Source organism: Mastigoproctus giganteus, chromosome 1 (assembly GCF_048544385.1).
Source record: "Mastigoproctus giganteus isolate SK-2022 chromosome 1, ASM4854438v1, whole genome shotgun sequence".
Classification (NCBI taxonomy): Eukaryota; Metazoa; Arthropoda; class Arachnida; order Uropygi; family Thelyphonidae; genus Mastigoproctus; species Mastigoproctus giganteus.
Window position 1 is genome coordinate 142426437 of NC_143575.1, and position 26692 is coordinate 142453128.

At 38.5% G+C, this 26692-nt stretch overlaps 1 protein-coding gene across 1 annotated transcript in view; it reads right to left on the bottom strand.

The window, feature by feature from the left end:
- LOC150091168 (integrin alpha-PS1-like) overlaps nt 1-26692 on the bottom strand; it is a 552996-nt gene that overhangs the window by 305525 nt on the left and 220779 nt on the right. The window contains exon 3 of the mRNA XM_090388878.1: nt 17578-17657. Within this exon, the coding sequence (XP_090245004.1) occupies nt 17578-17657 (80 nt within the window). The remainder of the gene's footprint in view (nt 1-17577; nt 17658-26692) is intronic.

Consider the following 26692-nt stretch of genomic DNA (forward strand, 5'->3'; position numbering starts at 1 on the left):
CTAGCACAGAAGTCACACTTACAGGTCTGTAATTACTTGCTTTACCTCATAGTTTACTTAACTTTGTTTACTTAACCTCTTTCTTTGTGGATAGAGGATACATTTGCACATCTCCAATCTCCAACCTGTAGTGACCTCCCCCTGATAATTATAGCTAAAAGTTTTCATAGCTCTTTTGCTGCCTCCCTTAATATATGAATATTAATTAAACTAATTGTTTTAATTTATACATTTTCCTTCTATATTAGCATTTCTCAACCTTTTTTATGTGGAGGATCTAAATTAATTTTTCATAACCCAATGTGCTCATACTTAAAAAAATCATTCAAGGTCATGTGACGTGCCATTCGCATGCCAACTAATAGTATCATTAAAAAACAAGAACTTTGTCTATTTCACTTTCAGCTTTTTGCCTATCATCATTTTCCTTTATAAGCAGGCATTATTAGGCTTTCAGCAATGTACAACTTCATTGTTTTTCGTGCAACTAACTCAGCTAGTAAATAGCTTGCTTCTTTTTTTTAATATCAATCACTTCTCTTCCTGCTTTACTCATACTTTTCTTTAATGATTAATTCATTTTCACTCATCTCCTTCACTGACACACCTTCTTTTCATATACTTCAACATTTTTCAATCTTAATCAGCCATATGAAAATACTGTTACATGGATTGGATTTTAAATACACAAAATGAACTGGTTTCAGTAAAAATGCCAATCACAAAACTGAACAATGAATACAAATCTAAAAACAGTGATAGACCATAATGTGTGCTAAACACCACTTGTGAAATCATTCCTAAGAATATATAAATCACTCAGTGTTATTTATTTATTTTCTTTTATTTTTTATTTTTTTAGGCGCATTAGCAACTAAGGCCATATTGCTACGCGGATATGCGGTGGTCATTCCCTGGCCTTTCCGCATCCTCCGTATTTGGTGGTCACAGGCTCAAACCCTAGTCTAATCAAGAAGCGTGTGCTACGCACTGCTGCTCCTGCCCACCTGGCTATGGAGGTGCCATCACTATCACTAAGATTTGTGGAAGTGCACTGTCTACTCAAAATGACTAAAATTCAAAGAATTCTGGGTAGCAGTCAGCAGGTAAAAACAGATTCTCAGAACTTTACCTGACCCTGCAGATATGAACATCACTTCGAGGAGTGTTTATGGTGCTGCTGTTTTTCTCTTGACAGCACAGGGCTCACCTTGCTGTTGCCACTAATAAAGCAGCTCTGTAATGATACAAAATGAATACAGACACAATGTATCTAAATATAACCTTAAATATGAACTGACCAAATCCAAACAAAGAGGCAAGCACACAAATTTCTCCAGTACTGCAAACTGTTAGACAAAAATTCCTGTGATATTTGAAGAAATATTTTGGAATTTTTCATGGGATTTCAAAATTTTTATTTATTTATTCCACTATTTCACAGAACCCTCAGATGATTCTATGTAGAACTCTGGCTGAAGAAAAACTGCTCTATATTAATAAAAAAAAAAAAATTTCCTATGGAGTTCATTCACCCACTATTCCTTATGAGCTATCCTACATGTACATAGCATGGATGCTTATGCAATGACTCATGATTTGGTACCTGAACATCAATGCTAGGTGACATATTCACTTTATTTGTTCTTGTGATTTGGAGATTTCAAACAATTTTTATCAATTTCAAACCAACTTCTGACTATTACAAACAAAATTAAAAATGGATCATAAAAATACCATTGCGCTAAATGCAAGAGGAAGTAGAAGGAAGCCATCAAACTGAACATAAAGAAAAAGGTCACAAATGTGTGAAAACAGTGTTGCAACACTTAGATAGAACACAAGGTGGGGAGAGGGAACAAAATGTTTTCCCTGTGCTTCTTCTCTGGACATTACATTTTATTGACTGTATTGCTTGTTTATTCAGTAAAATGAGCCAGACATTTCATTGCTATAATTTTTGTTTCTTTTGTTACAGAGCTGAATATCATTCCATTATCAAATTCCTGGTTTTGCAAGACAAATAGCCAAGGACTATCCACGAAGAGAGGGTCTATGGTGTATGGGAGATATCTGTCCATTGCATAACACTGTGGAGACAGTTTCAAGTGCAGCTGGGAGAGCATCCATGATGAAGAAAGAAGTGGGTGGCCATCCATATCTCACACCGCTTAATTCAGGGAGAAAAATGAACAGCTGATCCTCAATGACCACCATATAACAATTAAACGGATAGTTGCTGACACTGGGATAAGCTATGCATCGGTGGAGAGTATAATTCATGATTTGAATATGAAATAAGGTCTCAGCATGATGGATTCCTCACTTGCTCATGTCTTCAGAAAGAAGAAAGGCAGGCCTTCTCTGCTGAATTGTCGCCATATGTGACAGTAATCTTGACCTGTGTTTTTCCCAAATGGCAACTATGGATACATCACTTTGACCTGGAAACAAAACATATTTAAAACAATGGAAACATCCATCATCATCATCACCACCACCAACTCCCAAAAAGGCCAGAGTGCAACCATCTGCAGGGAAGGTGTTGCTGTCAGTTTTCTGAAATGAGATGGGCATTTTCTGATGAATTACCTAGAGGAGAGTACCAACCATCAATGCACATTACTACAGCTACTTAATGAAGCAATGACATGAGGCAATTAAGGAAGAGTGATGTGGAATGCTCAGCAAAGGTGTGCTGTCACTTCACGACAATGCACAAACAAACCACAAGCACTAATCCTGCCTGGAAGTGAGGACTTCATATCTTGCCACACCCACCTTATTCCCCTGATTATATACACCTTCAGACTTCCTCTTTTCATAGTTGAAATCATTTTTTATATGGAAAGCTTTTTTTTTTTTTTTTTTTTGCAATGCAGAGGTAATTTTTTGTAACAAAAACAGTTTCAAAAGCAAAATGAGACATTTTACAAATTAGCATAAGTGCCACAAACAGTGGGAAAAATGGGTCACTTTGAGTGGTGATTACATAAAGAAGAGTAATTATATGTTTCAAATCTCAACCTTCCAGGACACAAAGAACATGCATCCTAGAAGGTAGAGATATAACTACGGTACAATATATAACTAACTACTATAACTACGTACATACATATATATACATATATTCCAGTCGACATCGCTGGACAGTGCAGTGTGGAGTCAGTTTGGTGTGACATAAACATTGGGAGATCAAAATTGAGAGTAGGAGTGTGCTATAGGCCTAATGACTCTGATGAGTATAATAAGGAACTGTACAGGGAAATAGAGTGGGCCAGTAAATCAGAGTGTCTTATAATGGGAGATTTTAATTTCCCAGATATTGACTGGAATTTGGGGGCTGGTTACTCACACACTAACAGGGCTTTTGTGGATTTATTGGATGATTGTTTTCTACATCAGCATGTTCGGGAGGCAACTAGAGGGAGTAATACTCTTGATTTGATTATCAGCAGTGATTCTTCATGCATTAAGAATCTGCAGATAAATGAACCACTAGGTGGCAGTGATCACAGTATGCTGAAGTAGGATTTACTCAAAGAGGTAAGTACCATGAGGGGTAAAGGGAAGGGTTATTGCTTCCGTAAAGGCAACTACGATGGACTGAGACAGTATTTAAATTCTATACAGTGGGACCAACTGATGATGTTACCAACAGCAAATTCAAAATGGGAAGCATTCAAAGAACTTATCTTGGAAGCTACTAGGCTTTACATACCAACTAAGAAATATTGTTCAAGGTTTAGGCCAAAATGGATGTCAGATGAACTAATGAGGCATATGGCAGAGAAGAAAAATGCATGGGATACATACAAATTAACACATGACACAGAAGCCTATGATAGATACAAGTTGATATGCAACCAAGTTACAAAGGAGGTTAGGCAGGCGAAGGCAGATTACGAGAAATCCTTGGCAAGGGATGCAAAGAAAAACAGCAAAGAGTTCTTTACTTATGTAAACTCTAGAAGGAAGGGGATGAATCAGATTGGTCCACTTGATATTGATGGGTCAAGTGTTGATGATCCTGCTCAGGTAGCTAACAAACTAAATGAATATTTTGCATCGACATTCACACATGAGGAGTTATTCAGCGAGGGGAATGCCAGAGGTGTATTCAACTCTAGCAGTAAGCTACAGAATCTTGAAATAACTGGGAGTAAAGTGGAGGAGAAACTGTTGAAGATAAACACAAGAAAGGCACCCGGGGTGGATGGGATCTATCCAGTTATATTAAAGGAGGCAGCAAAGGAAGTAAGCAAACCCTTAGCCATAATTATGAGAGCTTCCTTGGACTCAGGGGAGGTACCCATAGACTGGAAATGTGCAAATGTGACTCCAATTCACAAAGGAGGATCAAAGGCTGACACAAGTAATTATAGACCTGTGAGCTTAACTTCTGTTCCAGGAAAATTAATGGAGGCACTGGTTAAAGAAGCACTGCAGGATCATTTAGACAAGACTTCAGTTATAGCTCAGACACAGCATGGTTTTGTTAAGGGGAAGTCTTGCCTGACCAACTTGATTGGATACTATGATGCAGTCACAAAAGAACTGGATGCAGGGAATAACTTTGATATTATATACTTGGATCTTAGAAAGGCTTTTGATACTGTTGCACATGGAAGACTGCTACACAAATTGGAGCAGTGTGACATTGGAGGCAAATTGCTGCTATGGATAAAGGGGTGGTTGAGGGGGAGAAGACAGAGAGTGGTAATCAATGGACACTGCTCATCGTGGACTGATGTTATTAGTGGAGTCCCTCAGGGCTCAGTGTTGGGTCCATTATTGTTTTCTGTATTTATAAATGATATTGATAATGGTATATCGGGCTTAATGTCCGAGTTTGCAGACGATACAAAGGTTGGCAGGGTTGTCAAGGACACTACTGACACTATGCTGCTGCAACAGGATCTGGAAAGGTTGAGCAGATGGGCTGAGAGGTGGCAAATGAAGTTTAACATTGACAAATGTAAAGTACTACACATGGGAAACAGCAACCCCAGAGCAACGTATCAACTCTGTGGTACTACACTGACAGTGATAGAGAATGAAAGGGACTTGGGGGGTGGTTGTGCAGGCAGATATGAAGTTCTCTGAGCAGTGCAGACGGGCTGCAAGAGTAGCTCATGGAGTATTGTCAATGATATACAGGAATTTTTCCAGCAGGGATAAGGAGGTGATTATTCCATTGTATAAGGCGATGGTCAGGCCACACCTAGAATACTGTATACAGGTCTGGAGGCCTCATTTCAAGAAGGATGTAGAGCTGCTGGAACGAGTACAGAGAAGGGCAACAAGATTAGTGAATGGAACAAAGGGGTGCTCTTACGAAGAAAGGCTTAAGTTTTGCAAATTACAGTGTCTGGAGACTAGGCACCAGCGAGGTGATCTGATAGAGGTGTATAAAGCCTTGAATGGTTTAAGCATGCTCAATGCTGATGGGATTCTTCCTCTAGCTCAGAAAAATCACCTGAGAGGGCATAAATTCAAATTGAGGAAAGACAGATGTAGGATAGACGTGCGGAAATTTGCCTTTAGCCAGCGGGTGGTTGATTGGTGGAACAGACTTCCATCCCTTGTGGTGGAGGTTGATAGCCTAAATAAGTTTAAGGCTCAGCTGGACAGGTAGTTTGAACGAACAGAGGGGTGAAATGGAAGTGGGGTTTTTTTTTTTTTTTTTGGCTGATGCTGCATAAGCTTGCTTTCTTGCATCAAATGCCTCTACTAATGCTAATGCTATATATTTACAGTATTTTTATAATATTAAAATATGTGTTTGTATGTTATGCTATTATGTAGCATTTTGGGGATTTTTTTAGATTTTCTTTTTCTTACATTAGTATTACATTAGCCTTATATAATTCTCATTTAACAAATAGTATTCTAGAACCAAGTAATTTGTCATAGCAGGATTTACTTGTAACTGGATATATTCTATCAGCCTAAGGTGCCTTATTGGGTCAGGGAAAAAACTTTTTGATATCCAACCATAGATGTGCCAGCTGTTAAAGATTACTGCTGCAAGGTGAAGAAACTGGGATTAAAAGCATTGCTACTTCTCAATGATGCTCATGGATATCCTATCTCAATCCTAATGAGAAGATTGAGTTTTTATCTCTAACAACAACTCCAACCTATAGCTGATAGATAAAGGAGCTGTCACTACCTTCAAAATACATCTGAGGAGAGTATTCACAAAGGCAATTTCCAAAATTGGTGAAAAATATGCATAATCCTTAGGGAAATTCTGGAGAAAAGTCACTGTCCTAGATGTGGTGAAGATTATGAGATGTGTAGAAGCTCATGGCAAGAACAATGAAAATGGAGTATAAAAAAAATGCATTGAGCTTTCATGAATGAATTACAAAATGTTGAACCTAATCAAGAAGCAGCAGTGTCAGAAGGAGTAGCAATGGCTAAACAACTGAACTTAGAATTTAAATTTTAGGATGTGGAAAAATTGTACAATTCTTCTGCTCAAGAATTGGGGAAATTATGATAATATGGAACTGTAAAAGGAGAGTCACTGCAAAGGCTTAATTTGCACTCTCACAACCAAGGGCCAAGAGATTAAATGAAGCATGTGTGTTTGTGGAGCAAGCCAAAGGCTCATTTGAAAGGGTTGACACTGATTTGAGAGGAGAATGAAGGTTTGCAATGCAATTGATCAACAAATAGTGTTACCAATGAATATTATGAAAAAGGAAGGTCAGACAAAAGACCCTGAACCCTATCCTCTGGCGATTCATATCTTACTATAAAAAACACATTATTTCATCATCAAACAGATATTAAACTTGAAATACCTACATCAATATCAATAAAAACCATACAGAACCTCACTCATAACATTAGTCCATGAAAAGCAGTAACCATTTCTAACTACTGTCTCCTACCACATAAAGATCTTTCATCCATTGTGGTAAACTTGCTCCTAATGCTACTTTGCTTGAATATTATTATTATTTTTAGCCATATGGTGCAAGGAAGCCTGAGGCTTATGCTGCACCAGCCAAAAAAAATTCCCGAGTAACCCTGAGAGAGAGAGAGAGAGAGATTGACAGAAGTGGAAAGGAATCACCAAGAAAGAGAAGAATGATGATATCCAGCTCAGGACCCTGGGTGGGTGTGCCAAGCCCATACTCATCAGATGTGAGCCCCTGGGGTTTTTGGTTTGGTTTGTTTGGATTTTTTTGGTGCATTAGCAACAACGGCTATAATGCGCCAAGACTAGGTTATATTTAAAAAATTTTAAATTCTCGGTGACCTAATTAGTAAGGCCACCATGTCCAGATATATAATAACAAAGATATAAAAAATAAATCAATAAAGAAGTAACAATAGCATAAATTAAATATAATTAAAAACTTTTATTAATTTAAAATAGCTAAAAACAGCAGACACGTTGTCATTGTCGGATAAGATCTGACTGAGTGTATATGGCTCAGTCAGATGATTAAAAGCGGTAAAACGGATATTGCTAAAATCTGGACATTCAACTAAAATATGTCTTATTGTTAAAATTGTGCCACAGGACTCACACATAGGAGGGCCATCAGCCCTCAGCAGAAACGAATGAGTTAAATGACTGTGTCCTATGCGGGTCCGGGCAAGAACAACTTCCTCCTTACGATTCCTGCGCAGACTAGACTGCCACGGTTCAATTACAGGCTTTATACAATATAATTTATTCCCAGTCTGTCTATTCCACAAGTCCTGCCATTGGGAATATATCTTTTGGTGTATTATTTGCCTGTAGTCTGTATAGGGGACTGACAGGCAGCGGTTATTATTGGGAATTGCTGATTTGGCTGCGGTGTCAGCCAAATCATTTCCCCTAATCCCAAGGTGGCTGGGAATCCAGCAGAAGCGGATGTCATATTTGTGTTCATGGAGAACGTGAATCTTCTGCTGAATGCTACACAGAACTGGATGAGGATTATACCTCACAGATATTAAAGCCTGTAACATGCTAAGAGAGTCGGAATATAAAATGAACCGTTGGTATTGGCATTTACTAATATGATCCAAGGATAACTCTACAGCGTGCAGCTCTGCAGTAAATATGCTGCATTCAGAGGGAATCTGCTCTGATATAGTCCTGTCTGTAAAGACAGCAGCAGATCCCACATATGATTCTGACTTCGAACCGTCTGTGTAGACTGGCGCAAAGTCGGAATATTCAGTTCGGTGTGCTGAATGAAGCTGCAGGTAGACACATGATGGAGTGTCCGACTTTGCCCAGTTTCTAAGCGACAAGTCGCATGCCGGAACACGAGCATGCCAGGGTGAAAAGGGTTGCTTTGATGTTTGGGCAACCTTGTCTACCTTGATATTAAGTTCATTGAGTAGCCCTTGGAGACGAATACCAAAAGGACGATTGGCAGTCTTACGGGTATTGTACAAGTTTTCCCATCGTGGCTCAAAAACGAAGGGCCACGTAGGATGGTCTAGCAGGGATTTCAGTTTTAAAGCGTACTTTAAAGACAACTGCTTACGTTGAAACAATAACGGTGGTTCGTTTGCTTCGACGTATAAACTCTGGACAGGAGATGTTCGAAATGCTCCAGTAGCGATACGTATAGCCTGATGATGGACAGGATCCAGCCATCGAAGTACACTGTCTCTGGTTGAAGAATATACTTGGGACCCATAATCTAATTTGGATCGCACAAGTGCACAGTAAAGCCGTAGAAGGGTGCATCGGTCTGCACCCCAAGTTAAGGAGGAGAGCGAGCAGAGCATATTGAGGGCTCTTGTGCACTTTGTGCGGAGTTGGCGAATATGATCCAAAAAGGTCAATTTTTTATCGAATATGAGTCCCAAGAAATTTGTGTTCGCTGCTACTGGAATAGCATTTTGTCCGAGCCTTAATTCTGGGTCAGGATGAAGATTACGCTTGCGACAAAAGTGTATGCAAACGGTCTTCTCCGGCGAGAACCTGAAGCCATTAGCAAGTGCCCAGGAATTCAGACTATCAATGGCTTTCTGCAGTTGTCTTTCAATAACCCTCATGTTGCACGACTGGCAAAAAATGCTAAAGTCATCAACATAGAGGGCACTGTTTACAGTTGGAGGAAGTTGTTCTGTGATGGAATTTATTTTTATGGCAAAAAGCGTGACACGTAATACTGATCCTTGTGGTACTCCCTCCTCTTGGCTAAAGGAGCGTGAGAGTGAGGATCCCACACGAACTTGGAACGATCGATCGGCTAAAAAGTTTTGAATAAAAAAGGGCAGATGCCCTCTTAGGCCTAGGCTATGCAAGTCTTTTAAAATGCCAAATCTCCAAGTTGTGTCATACGCTTTTTCCATGTCAAAGAACACCGACACCAAGTGTTCGCGTTTTAGGAAAGCATCCCGGATGGATGCTTCCATTCTAATAAGATGGTCCAATGTGGACCGGTTCCTTCGGAAGCCGCACTGGATGTTGGAGAGAAGGTCATTTGATTCGAGATACCATATTAACCATTCTCTCCAGGATTTTGCACAGACAGCTAGTCAGAGCAATAGGATGATAATTGGTGGTGACTTTTTGATCCTTTCCTGGTTTAGGGAAGGCAAGAACGATTGCCTTTCGCCAGGAGTCCGGAAACTGCCCTTCAGTAAAGATTCTGTTATACAGAAGGAGAAGACAATCCATAGATTTTGGTGAAAGATGTTTAATCATGTCATAATGGATGCCATCTGGTCCAACAGCACTTGCTTTGGAAAGAGCGAGGGCTCTTTTCAGTTTCTGAATAGTAAAATCCCCGTTGTAGGGATAGAGGCCCTTGGACTTAAAATTAAGTGCTTCTCTTTCCAGTTTATGTTTCAGGACCAGGAACTCTGGGGAGTACGAGGATGTTGCGGAGATGTTAGAGAATGTTTCCCCAAGAGCATTGGCTACTGCAGTTGGATCTGCAATAGCGCATCCATTATAATCTAGGATTGAAGAAGGGTGGGATGTATATTTTCCCTTCATTTTCCGGATTTTATCCCAGACTACCTTAGAGTTGGTAGACTGGTTAATAGATGATGTAAAACGGATCCACGATTCCTTTTGACTCTGACGACGGATGTAGCGTGCTTTGGCTCGTGCATGTTTGAAGGCTATAAGGTTGTTCGTGGTAGGATATCGGTGGAATATCCCCCACGCTTTGTTTTGAGCCTTTTTTGCTGCTGTGCATTGTGAATTCCACCAAGGTTTGGGAAATGGTGGAAACCGGGCAGATGTTTTTGGAACAGCATTCGCAGCTGCTTGGACAATATTTTCTGTGATGTACTTAACTGCATCATTGATAGGCTCTTGACTGACTGTGCTAAGATCAAAATTTTCCTGATGTTGGTAGGCAGTCCAGTCAGCCTGATCAATCTTCCACTGTGGTAACCTGAAGGGAAGACATGGTCTCCCACTGTGTAACGAGGTTATCACAGGGAAGTGATCACTTCCGTATGGATTCTCCTCCACTTCCCAAGTGAGTGAAGGGAGTAGAGAAGGGGAGCAGATAGAGAGATCAATGGCAGAAAAAGTACGGGTAGGCATGTAGAAGAAAGTGTTTGTTCCAGTATTTAGAAGGGAAAGATCATTGTCATTGAGCATACACTCTATGACTCTTCCCCTTCCGTTGATGTTAGCACTACCCCACAGGGTGTTATGTCCGTTAAAATCCCTGAGAAATAAGAAAGGGGGAGGCAGCTGCGTTAGAAGATCATCAAGGTCTGCCTGGGAGATGTCAGTCCCAGGTAGCAAATAAATGGAGCACACAGTTAATAAAAATCCCACTGAAAGGCGAATTGCAACAGCCTCTATGCTGGTTGTAATTAGCAAGGGCTGCACTGGGGTCTGGTTTCCCACAAGGATGGCCACTCCTCCATGAGCAGGACCATCCGCAATTCTATCCTTACGAAAAATTGTGGTGTTATGCATTGTGGGATCATCATTTGCCTTTAGGTAAGTCTCCTGCATACACTCTATGACTCTTCCCCTTCCGTTGATGTTAGCACTACCCCACAGGGTGTTATGTCCGTTAAAATCCCTGAGAAATAAGAAAGGGGGAGGCAGCTGCGTTAGAAGATCATCAAGGTCTGCCTGGGAGATGTCAGTCCCAGGTAGCAAATAAATGGAGCACACAGTTAATAAAAATCCCACTGAAAGGCGAATTGCAACAGCCTCTATGCTGGTTGTAATTAGCAAGGGCTGCACTGGGGTCTGGTTTCCCACAAGGATGGCCACTCCTCCATGAGCAGGACCATCCGCAATTCTATCCTTACGAAAAATTGTGGTGTTATGCATTGTGGGATCATCATTTGCCTTTAGGTAAGTCTCCTGCAAGCAAAAGCAAACTGGCTCGTGCTTTTGCAGGAGGGCCTTGATGTCATCAGTATTTTGCCAGAATCCACGACAATTCCACTGTAGGAATTTAGCCATTATTTTGGCTTGGTGGGTCCATCAGACGGCTTCCGAGGTGCTGAGGGCTTACTTTTATCAGTCTTGGGTTTATCTTTTTTGGGGAAGAATGGACGCTGTCCTGTGTCCATTTCCTCCTCCGCAAAGAGTTCCAAGACTGAATCTTCGGGTACCTCCTTCTGCTCGACATCAATGTTTACTTGGGTAGTAGGGGAGACTTCCCCTTTCTTATTCTTTTCTTTCATAATTACCTTTGTTATTTGTGGAGCATTAGGAGGTACCGATATAGGAGTGGCAGCTGATTGGGCCTTCTGTGCAGGTTTTTGAGAACTTAAGAGATAACAAGCGATGGGAGTGAAAGACTCCTTTGGAGAAATGGTCATGTCCGTCTGAGTTCCGACGGAACATCTCCCTGCTACCTTCTGGGCGTAGGTAGGTCTGTTGATATTCAGGGGTTTGACCGATTTCCTTGCCTCCTGGTATGATATGTTTAGCTCTGCCTTCAGCCGTTGAATTTCTTTTTCTTCTTTCCACCTCTGGCATGCTCGTGAGTAGGCTGGGTGTTCGCCTTCACAGTAATACAGGTGGGTTTTGCGGCTGAACATGCTGTTGTTTCGTGGTCCTTTGCACCACATCGAGCACATGCAAGGACTCCACGGCAGGCCATTTGAGAGTGTCCATACTTCTGGCATTTAAAGCACAGTAAAGGGTTGGGAATGTATGGACGCACTGAACAATTGATGTATCCAGGTTTAATCTCGTCAGGAGGTTTAGGAGAGTTAGAAGTCAGGATAACGCTCCTGGTTTTAACAATTTTTCCATCCCTTCGCGCAGTAATTCTCTTGACGGCAATTACTCCTTGGGGTTTTAATTCGGAGCAGATTTCCTCCTCGGTTACGTCGAGAAGGTCCCACTCCGAAATGACACCTCTCGATGAATTGAGTGTTCTGTGTGGTGTCACTGTTATAGGTATTCCTCCGATTGATGTTACTCGGAGGAGATGTTCTGATTGCCTGTCATTTTTTGATTCAATCAAGAGATCCCCAGAACGAAGCCTCTTAACTGATTTGGGTGAACCTGCTAACCCGTCTAACCCTTTTTGAATAAAAAAGGGCGACATTTTACCAATCGGTTTTTCACCGGTGGAGTGTATTATTAGGAACCTTGGAACAGGCCCAGATGGTACTTCCGTTCACTGCCTCTTTTTAGCAATAATGCTATCTGGATCTTTCTCTATGCTTTCAGATAGGGACCGGGTTGGGGCCCCTGAAGAAATAAGTTTATCAGGATTCATATAGGTTTTTAAATTGTTCAGTGCCCGGGCTCCCCCCACCCACCACGGAGCCCAAAGGGATGCCCACTACCCAGCATGCAATAAATGCGCTCGGGAGTGGGACGCCAGGGCTACCCAGACACTATACCCGCACCGCCGCCAGCCTGAATCCTGTCCCTCGGACCATGAGGGTAGGGGCGTGGCATTGTCACGGTTGACCCTTGCAAGCGAGCCTACTAGCCGACTGATCCTAGCCGGGCCTTCCAGGACCACCCGTCTTGTCAAAGCAGGGGCCAAAGTGGTGTATTGAAGCTGGGCCCCTCAACCACCATCCGAATTTCCACGGGTCGCAGCGCACGGCAAACACGCTGGATTCCATTGATGTAAGCCTGGAACCTGGGCTGTGGGCGTTGGATCCCAGTGATGCTAGTCTGGAAGTCCAGCAGCGTCACTGGGAGGTCCCCTCACCGCGTACAGGTGCCCACGTCGAGGGGCCCCTGGGGTTAAATATATATATAAAATAATGGTTCATGTGGGACTGTATCAAAAGCTTTACTGAAATCTAAGTAAAGCAACTGACTGTAAAGCATATTTTCATTCTATGAAAATATGCTTTACAGTCAGTTGTGAACATTATCTATGACACTGGGGAGGATCATCTTTCATCAGAAGAAAAGTGTGTTGGGTATGTATGCCCCATATATATCCAATCACTGCTTTAAAACTAGAAAAACAATATACAGTACACACACACACACACACACACACACACACACACACACACACACATATATATATATACTGCATTCTACTGAGAAACTGAATAATTTGGTAGGATTACTGCAGCTGTCACATCTATCTGCTTTAGGGTAGTCAGTGTACAAATGCACATAAGTTGAGAGTGTTGCATTAAATATGCAGAATGTAACTTTCCATTATATGAATTCTATATAACAATCAGGTAAGCTGATTTTCAATGGTGGATGGGATATGGAATCATTTTGGAAGATACTGTCCATGTTTATTTCTCATTACACAGATAATCACTTTTAGTCGATTACTGGCTGGTTTGCAAACATTTGATTTATTTCTATATAACATTTCACAACTTGAATTATGCATATATTGCTATGTTGGATGATTGGAAAGGCTTTAATTTTTTTTCAGCATAATTCAGAAGGGAAAAAAAAAATATATATATATATATATATATATATATATATATATTGTCTGCGAAGATTACAAGAAGGTTTGTGGGTTTCAGTTTATAATCTTTGTACTGGTGACTTTCAAAAGGCTTTGGAGATAATGCCCAAAGCACTAAGTTCACTCTTTAAGCTACCTTTGCAAAAAGGAGTCATATGCACATCTCCAATTCATAGAAACTTCAAGCTGAATCCAAGTAAGCTCTCATAATAGCTAAAAGATTTACTTCTTTTGATGCTTCTTACAATATAACTTGGATAGATTATGAAGTTCTGGTGCCTTGTTCATTTTATATTGTAATAACATTGTTTCTAGTCCTTTTTCGATTATCAGTAAAATCATTTAACTCCAACTGGTATTAGATACAGTACTGGCATCTGCAAGTTTAAAAACTTCCTTGCATGTGGATGCAAAATATTTATTTTGCATCCACATGATTATTAATATTGTTACTGGGTAACAATATTAATAATCAGTCAATAATAAAAAGAATCAACTGACTGGTCCAACTGCTGGTTGATTATTTTCCTTTTACTGCTTAACCATAAAGAATTCCTTAATACTGTTCTTTGCACTCTAAACTAAGGACTTCTCATAAACTATCCTAGCCCCTTGTTTAACCCTTGAGGAACTTTATTACAGATCAATCTATATTTACTGTAGGATTCAATGTCTCCTGGAAATTTATAATTATCTCCATGCATCTGTCTACTCTGCCACAAAGGTCATCAGTTCTTTGGATATCTGTTTCGGTCTGAACCTTTAACATCATCTTTTTGTTGATATAAAAAGCTTCGCAGCTTCAGAATAAATTCCTGGATCATTTCCATTTGTTTAAATTACCCACTGAAAAAGACCCCTGAAAATAACTTAGAAGATGGCTAATTATCTCTGTAATCCTCCCCCCCCCCCACGAAAACAAACACTTGCCCTTTCCTCTGAAAGTAGTTATTTATTTAAACAGCCACATTAATACCTTATGCTCACTCCTTGCCAATAGTCCCTTTATTTGAAGACCTTATCACAGAGTACAGAGCACTGCAACCATAACATTGAACAATGGAGTCAAGTTCTGTTCCCTAGCAAGCCAAAATTCAGACCAAATAATGATATCAACCATTCAAGATATGGACAGCTGGGGAATAATGATGCGTGGAGTTATCATCGTTAATGACACATGCCCCTCCAAATCATTGGGAGAAAAACCTTGACTGCCCAATGATAGATGAAAGCTTAGAGCCTTAGTGTAATTAGTACTAAATTCCTTTTTGTGAACAATAAACACACTTTTCCATCGGACTCAGTTGATCAATGAATTTCTCAAAATTTAAGCTATCCAGAGAACAGGATGGCCTGCCAGACAATTCCCACAACCAAGTCCTAAAGAATATGCCTGGGATACTTTGGGGAGGCAAATTAAAAGCTGCTATCCTACATGAGCTAAAACCTATCCTCAAGGAGAAACAGGTTTTATTCTTTTATTCCAAATAAAGTTTTTGGCAGAAAAAGGGTGATCTGAAAGTTATATGGCAGTGAGGGATGATCACATACCCTGTTAATTCCTTAAGTAACCCTTCATTCAATATATAAAATTTATATTATTTTCGCTAGTTGATTAATATTCTTTCATGACATCCAACATTATGTTTGGTGGGTTATGCAAGTTATTAATTCAAGACATTTATAAATTAATAACTCAAAAGTGCTCATCTAAAATTGCTGAACCACTAGATATACTGCTCTCAAATCCAGTACCACCCAATCCTAGAAGGAGCCAGATTTTAAAGAGTTTACTGCATGTGCAAAAATCAAGGGGTTGCACATTTTTAGACATATCTCATCACCATCTGTTGATGTGATGTGGCAAATCCTGTGGGCTTGCTATTACTGTGCTACCAAATCAACAAAATTTTAATGATAAATAATTATTTTTTTGAATGTAATATAATCTGAAATACTAAGTTTGTATTAGATGACAGAGTAAACCTACTGTTATTGGTCAAATTCATATAGATATTAAATTCTGCTCTGTTTAGAGAGAATGTAATTGTCTACAATTATATATATTTACAGTCAGGCTTAGTGGTAGGTTTAATACACAGACATTCAAACATGTAAATTTGCATCCTTCAGTTCTTTCAATTCCATATTACATGTTGTAACAACAAAAAACAGTAAATTTATTTATATGGAAAATATCAATTTGTGGATTCAGAGCCTGCACCATATCCTTTAAGACCTGGCGCTGCTATTTTTAAGAGGCCCTCATCTCATTTGATCTTACTCTTTAACTAACTGATGAATGAAATAATTCTAAATATTTGTTATAATATCACAGAGATAAAAAAGAAAGAAGAACTAAACAGAAAAAGCAAAATAAATGCACATAAAATATAAACTTGATTTTGTATGGCCTAGTTGCACATGCCTAATGTTGGATTCAGTCAGATAGCTATTGGTAGGATGACAGCAGACTAGTTTCAAGCCGAGGTCAGCACGGCATTAATTAAGATAGAAGCCTGGAAGTGGCTGCATCCAGGATCCAGTGCTTAGAGACAAAAAATTGAATAATATCAATGGAGTCCTTATATGTAGTGATACAGTGGCAAAATATTACTGGGAGCTTTTCGCGTAAGACACCAATTTCTTGTTTGCATACAAGCACAAGTCTTCATGTGGCCTGGCTTGAGGCTGCCAAAGCCTTAAAATCATGTGTGTCAAGAATGACAATTTCAGAGTTACAGCAAGGACAGAGAAATGTCTTGAAAGCAAATTTATGCCAGCTAAGGGTTAAAACATCACAGGCATCATCAACCCTAACATATGTTCCACTAGATGATTTTCTGTGGCAGGCTAGTGTTGTTCATACACCTGCCCAAGTGGTGTATGTGAAGGTTTTTAATGGTGCAATGAAAAAAAAAAAAAAAAAATGCTGCATATGGGTAGCAGTAACCCCACAGTAACATATCAACTGTACAGTACTACAGTGGAGAATGAAAAAGATATGGGGATAACTGTGCAGTCAGATATGCAGTTAAGGTGTGGCTTGACCATTGCCCCATCAATGGAAAGCAACCAACGTTGCTTTCCATTGATGTTTGATATAGCAAAGGACAGCTTCAACTGCTGTAAACATGAATCATTTAACTAATTTTCTGAGTGTTGCTTTGTTTACTGTGCTTTTATTTTATTTTAATCTACAAGATTTTATTCTTTATTATAGATTTCACAACAGATCTTGGAATACTGAGGCTAAGATAACTGGTTTTCGTTGCCTTATGGCAGAATTCGTATTAATTCTCACCATTTATGTAGGCTGGACTTTTTTTTTGAACCGCAAAATGAAACTGGACAGAATTAGTTATATAAATGCTTTCAATTTAAATACAAAACTAAAGAATCTATTACTAAAACATCCATCCCACTGGAAGTGGCTGTGTTGTCCAAATAACAAAGCTACAATTCATATCTTTTCAGTTGAAATTTTCATTCAAATGAATCAATTATTACAAAAACTTTTGCCTATCTGATGGTCAGGCTATTTAAATTATCAAGAAGGTAACTCAAAGTCCACAAAGCATCTAACATATGTTCTAAACAATCTGTTGTGCTGGTTGAAATTTTTCCAATGAGTATTTTCATCATGTAATATCATCTTAACCTGAATTTAACCATAAAAACTATGACTTTAAAAGCCTACCATTGCAAATCCACCTGGACCTTGACTTTTGACAGTAACCCCAAGCCACTGGTCATCTCTTAAACCACCATCTGGAGGTTCTATAGATAAATAAATATATTTTTATGCAAATTAATTATTCTGATATGAACTGCTTAAATTATTATATGAAATATCCACTGTTTCTATGCTATTTTTAAAAAAAATAACTGATTTTTTACATACATCCTTGTATCAGTAACACACAAACATTAGCACAGCATGAGATGAATGTAAAGTCACACAACTTAAATAACACATTTTTTTAACTATAGGAATTTGTGAAACATATATAATTTAATTTATCAAAACACATCACATTTTCATCTGCTGATAAGGATTGTAATAGTTTATCATGGTACAGTCACAAAGACATTCACAGAAACACCTTAATGCAGTTAGAAGCAGAAATTGACACAGATGTGCACTACACTATTTCCTATAGGCATATTATTAGTTCTCTTTTCTTCAAGGAAACCATAACTACAAGCTGTTACCAACAACTTATCACACTGTTTATTTCTTTCCTGTAGGTGTAACATATAAAAGAAAATTTATCACTTTCTTTGCTTTTTTTTTTTTTTTTTTCCCACTGTGTGCTATTATAAAATGTCACAATGTAGATTTTTAAAAGAAAGAGGAAAGGAAATAACTAATTAAAAATTAGTGTTCTTAATGCAAATTTTATCTCATGTAATAACACCACCAGACAAGACGAGAATGATGACTATAACAGGTTGTGATCTCAAATAGTACAATATATATTCATTTTACTATTTGAGATCAAATGATTAGAAGCAGTTAGAAGCAGAAATTGACACAGATGTGCACTACACTATTTCCTATAGGCATATTATTAGTTCTCTTTTCTTCAAGGAAACCATAACTACAAGCTGTTACCAACAACTTATCACACTGTTTATTTCTTTCCTTGAAGAGATTGAGTGAGAATGTTCTAACAAGATAACACAACAGCCCATACTGCTAATGAAACAATGACAATACTATACAATTTCACTGGAGACATACAATTTCAAGGACTGATTGATTTATGAGTTCTTGGCGCAAGAGTTACTGTGGCTAAAATGTGCCACAATTTCGACGATCTATGACTACATCAATTTTCTAGAACTTATCCTTACCCCCACGCATTAGAACATGGAACCAGCAATGACAATCACAAAACATATTTTGGTCAATCATGGTGCATAAAAAAAGTCTGTATATAAAACAACCAAAGTATTTCACCAAAAATCAACATCAAAGTTTTAATAGATATTAAACAATTCATCTGTATATTAAACTTATTCTACCTTCTTACTACTATTTGTAAGAAAAAAAAAAAAAAGACACATTTTTGAAAAATTGATAGACCTTGTTTATTTTTATTTTGTTACCTTGTTTATTTTAAAAGTAGCTCATAAGGCTGTGACTACCAACCACTGCACTGCACTGTGTTCTTCCTTGGACAAAAACAGTTCACAGAAGTCACTGGAATTATGATTTTGGTTTACTTGGAGTTCTCAAAAAGTAAGGTTTCAACATGTCAGTTTCTCTAGCAAATATGCTTCCATGTTGAGGCAATGTTTATCAAGAGACCAATTTAACCATACTAAACAAATATCAAAGAATGGCTCAATAACATAATCAAAGCCACCCATGTGCATTAATTGTGTTACCGTATAATTAAAGTGCAATATCATATTATCATGTATGCCTGTAGGTGTAACATATAAAAGAAAATTTATCACTTTCTTTGCTTTTTTTTTTTTTTTTCCCACTGTGTGCTATTATAAAATGTCACAATGTAGATTTTTAAAAGAAAGAGGAAAGGAAATAACTAATTAAAAATTAGTGTTCTTAATGCAAATTTTATCTCATGTAATAACACCACCAGACAAGACGAGAATGATGACTATAACAGGTTGTGATCTCAAACAGTACAATATATATATTCATTTTACTATTTGAGATCAAATGATTAAGTGCAAATTTAAGGTAAAACACACAAGTTAAATAATACACTGAAATATGGCGCCTCCGTAGCCAGGTGGGAGGGAGCAGCAGTGCATAGCACACGCTTCTTGATTAGACTGGGGTTTGAGCCTGTGACCACCAAATACGGAGGATTAGGAAAGGTCAGGGAATGACCACCACAATCCCGGAATAGCCTTAGTTGCTAATGCTCCTAAAAATCAAATAAACTGAAATATATAATATTTTTCTTATATAAAGCTGTTCCTCTACCTGTAGCATCATATGATCCTGAGATCTCCCACAGGATAGGGGCTTCTCTTACAAACTGTATATGTAGAGCACATTATTCTTAAATTATAAGAAGAAACCTCATACATTTTTTAGTAGGACTGTAATTCTCTCAACACTCAATCGTGGGTGAATATATTATTATATGAACCCACCCCACATGCTTAGTCTTAAATAAGTCAAATTAAAATAGCTAATAATTAAAATCATCATGCATCCAATTCTCAAATCACACCAAGTGAATTGAGAAGAGTCATGGAAAGTCTTGATGCGCTTGGTGTGATATGAGAATTGAATGCACGATGATTTTAATTTGATTTATTTAAGACTAAGCATGTAGGGTGGGTTCATATAATAATACATTCACCAGCGACTGAGTGTCGAGAGAATTACAGTCCTACTAAAAAGGTATGAGGTTTCCTTTAATAATTTAAGATTATAATAATAGGACTATATATATATATATATATATATATATATATATATATATATATATATATATATATATATATAAAATATGTGATATATAGTATGTTGATAATCATTAATATATGAAATTTATGGGCTAGTGCCACTGCAGTGGCAATATATACACTACATCCATTATGTAATTTATATACACAGTGATTAAATATATGTATTAGTTTATGGGAAAGAGTATCATAAAAGGCATACCTAGATAAATCTATGAAGAATGTGTAGATAAAGTATATTATATAGATACAAAGGATAATATACATAAAATATAATACACAAAAACTTATTGCTGTATACCTAAAATTTGGATGACTTCTTCTGGGATCAAGTTCCCAAACTGAAAGGAAAAATTTGGGTAGTTGACCTTGAAAAAAAATCACCCAAATTGTAGGAATACAGAAGTAAGTTTTTGTATATATTATCCTTTGTGTCTATGTATCATACGTTCTACAAAAGGGGCTCACATCTGGTGAGTATGGGCTTGGCATACCAAGGGTCATTATTCTTCTCTTTCTTTCTGATTCCCTTCTGCACTCTCTCTCTCTCTCTCTCTCTCTCTCTCTCTCTCTCTCTCAGGGTAACTCAGAAAATTTTTTTTTTTTTTTGGCTGGTGCAGCTTAAGCCTCAGGCTTCCTCGCACCATATGGCTAATAATAATAAATTGCAGCATCTGGAGATTAGGCACCTGTGGTGATCTGATTGAGGTGTGTAAGGCCTTGAATGGTTTGAGCAAGCTCAGTGGTGATGGGATTCTTTCCCTTGCTCAGATTGCACAACTGAGGGGGCATAAATTCAAATTGAGGAAAGATGGTTGCAGAATAGATGTGCGGATTTTTGCCTTTAGCCATCAGGTGGTTGTTTGCTGGAACAAACTTCCATCTGTCATTGTGGAAGTTGAGAGCTTACATAAATTCAAGGAAAACCTAAAACTTTTGGAGTGAACGGATGAGTGAAATGAGAAGTTTTTTTTGGCTGATTCTGTATAAGCATGCTTTTTTGCATCATATGCCTCTACTAATGCCAATAATTTACCTATGTGTTCTCCATGGATTTATCTAGGTAGGTATGTCTTTCGATACTCTTCCCCATAAACTAATACATATATTTAACAAAACTGTGTGTGTGTGTGTGTGTGTGTGTGTGTGTGTGTGTGTGTGTGTGTGTGTGTGTGTGTGTGTGTGTGTGTGTGTGTCAAAATCTCATGCACTTCTATAATATCCACATAAAAATATAACAGGAGAAAATTTCTAACACTCTACAAAAGCACCTACCTTAAACTGAAGGTGTTCAAAGTGAACTTTCACATATTTCTACACATTCACACAGATATAAATCAAGTCAGCCTGGCTGGCATGATAACAATGACCACCAGCTGAGCTTCCACTGGTAATAGCTTCACCTAATTTATGAGGAGTAATCTTCACAAGCATCATTTTTATTGCTTCCTAGAGCAAGTCTAGAGGTGTGAGATCAGAGGAACATAAAAGCTAAATTTTCTTTAGAATCACTTCATTAACAAACATGTCACAGAGCAACCTCACAGACATACTAAACAATAAGCACAGCAACAATGCCCTGCTTGAAACACAGTGCACCACCTCTGTAATCAAGGCTTTAAATGAGCCATGACCTTCACAGACTATTTCCATTAAGATACTACAATTTAAGTTGCTGTTACTCTATGATAAATACTTACTTACTCACTCCATGGTGCTACAATCTTGTAGAACCTTGGCCTCCTCAACGATTTTTTTCCAGCTGTCTCTTCACTGGCCATTGTTCTCTACTGTCTCACCCTTAGCTGTCGTAGGATGTTCTCTATGTTGTCCACCCACCTCCTTGATCTTTCTCTCATTCTTCTTCCTCCCGGTTACCCTTCCATTGTTTTCCTTGGCCATCTGTTTTCCTCTATTCGTATCACGTGGCCTGCCCATCTAAGTCTTGAGCTCTTTATCACTCCCACTATATTCGGTTCTCCATACAATTCCTTCAGCTCTTGGTTTGTCCTTATTTTCCACTCTTTCCCCAACTTTTAGAGGGCCAAGGATTTTCCTTAATATCTTCCTTTCCCACACATTTAAAGATTTTTCATCCTTTTTATTAAGCACCCATGTTTCACTAGCATAAGTCACGATAGGTCGTACCAGTTTTATACATACTAATTTCATTCTTCTAGAGAGAAACTTTGATCGAAAGTGTTTCTGCAGGGAAAAGTAGCATCTATTACTAGCATTGAGACAAGCTTGAATTTCTGGGGTGTTACTATTGTCATGTTGAATCATAGCGCCCAGATATTTGAAGGATTCTGTTCTATTGAAACTATGCTTCGCTGTTTGCCAGATCTGTTGGATATTTTGTCTCTCCTTCCTACTTATAATCATAAACTTTGTTTAATTTTCATTTACCTTCAACCCAACCCTTTCTGCTTCTTTCTCAAACTCTTCAAAAGCTGTCCTCAGAATATGTGGGTTTCTGGAAGTCATCACTACATCATCTGCATAGGCTAAGTGCTGGTAGAGTCTGTTATATATGATCTGATTGAAGGTAGCTGATACTTTCCTCATAACCCTCTTCAACACCAAGTTAAAAAGGGCCCCTCTGTCTCAGCCCTCTCCTCACTTCGAAAGACTCAGAGATTCCCTTGCACTTGCTTCTTTCCAGCATGATCTTCGTCAAACTTAAAGCTTTTTTGGTATGCCCAGGCTTCCCATCGTTTCCAACAGCTCCAATCTATCCACACTATCATATGCCATGCTGAAATCAATAAAGAGATGGTGCAGATCTATATTACATTCATAGCACTTCTCCAAGATCTGTCTGAAGGTGAAAATATGGTCAACAGTCGACCTCCCTGCACGGAACTCACTTTGATATTCACCAACTATTCCTTCTGCTAGACTTGCTATTCTTCTACTCAGGATGAAGGATAAAATCTTATATGTTGTACTAAGCAGGACAACCCCTCTGTAGTTACTACACATTAGTTTATCTCCCTTCTTGTGGATTGGGATGATTACCACTTCTTCTGGTCATTTGGCAATTCTTCTCTTTCCCATATGTCCGATATAAGCTGATGTAATTTTTGGATCAGTTTCTCATCACCTGCCTTTATGAGTTCTGCTGGGATGTTATCTTCTCTGGGTGCTTTGTTATTTTTAGCCTTTTGGACTGCATCCTGTACCTATTTTATTGTTGGGCCGAAGATACTGTCAACATTATCTGTTTCTTCTTAATCTTCTACAATTTCTTCTGGGCATGCCTGTTCTTTATTAAGTAAGGAATTAAAATGCTTCTTCCAAACTTCTGTGATCTCCACTACTACCCCCACTATTACTCCTTTCTTATTCTTACACAGGTTAAGACGGGGCTGGAAACCTTTTTTTTCGTTTCCTACTTCTTTATAGAATTTCCTGATCTGCCCTCTGTCGTGTTCTTCTTGCATTTTTTCTACTCTTTTCTTTTCCCATTCTCTTTTCTTTTGTCTACACATTGACTTTGCCTCGGCTCTTTTGACCCTGTAATCCTCAGTATTCTTTCTAGTTCCTCTCCGTAACATTTTCTGCCTGGCTTGGTTCGTTCTTCCAGGATCTTCTCACAGTCCTGATCGAACCAGCCATTTCTTTTTTAATTTTTTTTTTTGTTCCACTCCAAGTGCCTCTTCTTGCTGCTACGCTCAGTGCTTCCTTAATATCGGCGCCTCCATAGCCAAGTGGGCAGGAGCAGTAGTGCGCAGCACACGCTTCTTGATTATACTGGGGTTCGAGCCCATGCCCACCAAATACGGAGGTTGCGGAAAGGTCAGGGAATGACCACTGCATATCCCCAGAGCAATATGGCCTTAGTTACTAATGCTCCTAAAAACCAAATAACAAACAAACATCCTTAATATCTTCCCAATTTTTATTGATGGGCTCACCATCCTGTTGTTGGTGTTTCTCCAATTGTTCCTCGACTTACATTCTAAATCTTTCTCTAATATCTTCATCTTCTTTAAGCTTACCTTTTTGATACCTTTTCTTTGTTGTCTCTCCTTTCCCTCTATATACATTTGAGAACCTATTTCACAGATGGCAATGTACCATAAAATGGTCCGAATTGCAATCCGCCCCCCCATAACTCCTCACGTCCATTACATCTGTAGTATGACAGGTATTAATAATCTACGTGATCTATTTGACAATGTGATCTATCGTCATGTGATGTAATGAGGATGTGATCTATTTGACTATGTGTGACACCGTCAGGTGATATCCAAGTTTCTTTGTGGACATTCTTATGTGGAAAATTTGTGCTACTAATGCTCGAGCCTTTCCCTCCTGTAAAGTCTATTAGCCTTTCCCCATTTTCATTACTTGTTTCATATAACAAGTAATGAAATGTAAGCTTACATGAAATGCTTCATGTAAGCTGTTTCTTCCTATAGTTGGTATGTGCACTTTCTCTCTCCCTATTTTGACACTGAGGCCTTATCTAACGTTCTCTCCGGTACTTCGTAAAATGCATCCTTTGCTTCATCCTCTGCATCTTCTGTCGGATGCATGTACACTGATCATGAATGTGTTAAAAAAAACCTCTAAGCCTTAGCGTACATATTCTTTTATTGCACTGTAACTCATCATTCGTGCTTTAGTGTCCTTCTTAATCATAAAGCCTGTCCCCAGAATGTTGTCTCTGCTTCCACTATTTATTAGGGTGTACTCTCGGAGATCTATAATTTCTAAGTTTCCCCATCTTATCTCTTGTAATGCTGCTACACTTATGTTATATCTCTTCAATTCTTTCTCCAATTTCATTCCTGTTCCTGGTTGGTACAAACTTCAGACATTCCACGTAGCTACAAAAATCTCTTTAATCCTTTTGGCATGCTTGGGTCGAATTCCATTTGAGACTTGCTTGAAGTTTCGCAACGTTATGTTTGTTTTCTGGGGTGGGGTTGTTAGCTCCTCTAAATGTCTAGAGATACCCTGGAGGACCAAGGTATCTCTCAGTCTGAGTCATCACCTGTAACCTGATCGGCATGGGAGGCCCTGCTGGTAGTAAGACTACCACCGTTTTAGCTCACAGGATCATTTGGCCACACAAGCCCCACCACTACGACAAAGTGGAGATACCTTCAGGGGGCCATGATAATTACCTAATAAGATTTAAAACTGACCGGCCAGGGTCAATCATTCTCTTATGACATTATCCCCCTTTTCTTACTTGTCTGGACATCCTGATCACCAAGAGGGGTTGTGCACATGATCAAGGGGTCAGTATAAGTTCTGAAACATGAAGCTCTTTAAAAAGCCAATTATTGCACAGAGTAACAGTAGTTTAAATAAGTTGTAGTTCTCTTAACAACAGATCATCATTCAACTGCCCAGTAAAGTAGTAAAGAATTAAACACAGGAGTATTTGAAATGACTCACAGGAGGACATCAGAAAAGAATATAGTAATTTCATAGTTATGTAGATGCCTGTTTTCATAAGAATAATTGTTTTATAGATAATAAAAAAAAATTACATAAAACAAAAAAAAAAAAAAAAAAAAACTACAGACTTTTTTGGTATTTGAACCAGCCAATTTGACATGTGTACTACTGTACTTTTGCTTGACCACCAGCTACATCAGGCCCTCCAAGAAATACAAAATGCTAGGTGCAAAAATAATGCTCACATCCTATATGGACTTGAGGAAACCACTAGCAACATCACCAATATCACTCGGGAAGACTTCACTTGTATGCGTATCTTTGAAAAAAAAAAAAAAAAAACATGTAGATGCTTGTTTTCATGAGGGTTTTTTTTTTTTTTTTTTTTAGAAAAAACAAATGAAACTAGACTTTTTTAGTCTAGTTTGTCTTGATGTCTCAGAATTTTCCATCGAGACATCAAAGCTTTGTTGATCCCTAATAATCCTCCTTTACACCCCTCAATACTCTGCAGCTATAACTGTAATATCTGTTCCTGGCATTAACACCTAACACAACTGCTTTGATTCAGCTGATTGTAATGGTGATTTTGGAGAATGAGCAGGATAAAGTTAAAGATGTCACAGGACAAAAGACCCTCGCTACATCAAAGAACTTTGTCCTCTATGAACAAAACCCTCTGGCAAAGATGTGGATTTTGAATCTGAGTGGGTTCAAGACCAGTGACTACAAGATGTTATTGAAGACCTAGTCCCACTGAAAATGACATCACCGAGTGGTTGGACACCAAGAAGAATCATGGGTAACAGACTGCCAAGGTGTTATTAATGGTAGTGAAGGAGGGGAAGAGAAAACTGTCATCAAGCCAAAGATCAGAGTCAGTGTGTGTGTGTGTGTGTGTGTGTGTGTGTGTGTGTGTGTGTGTGTGTGTGTGTGTATAC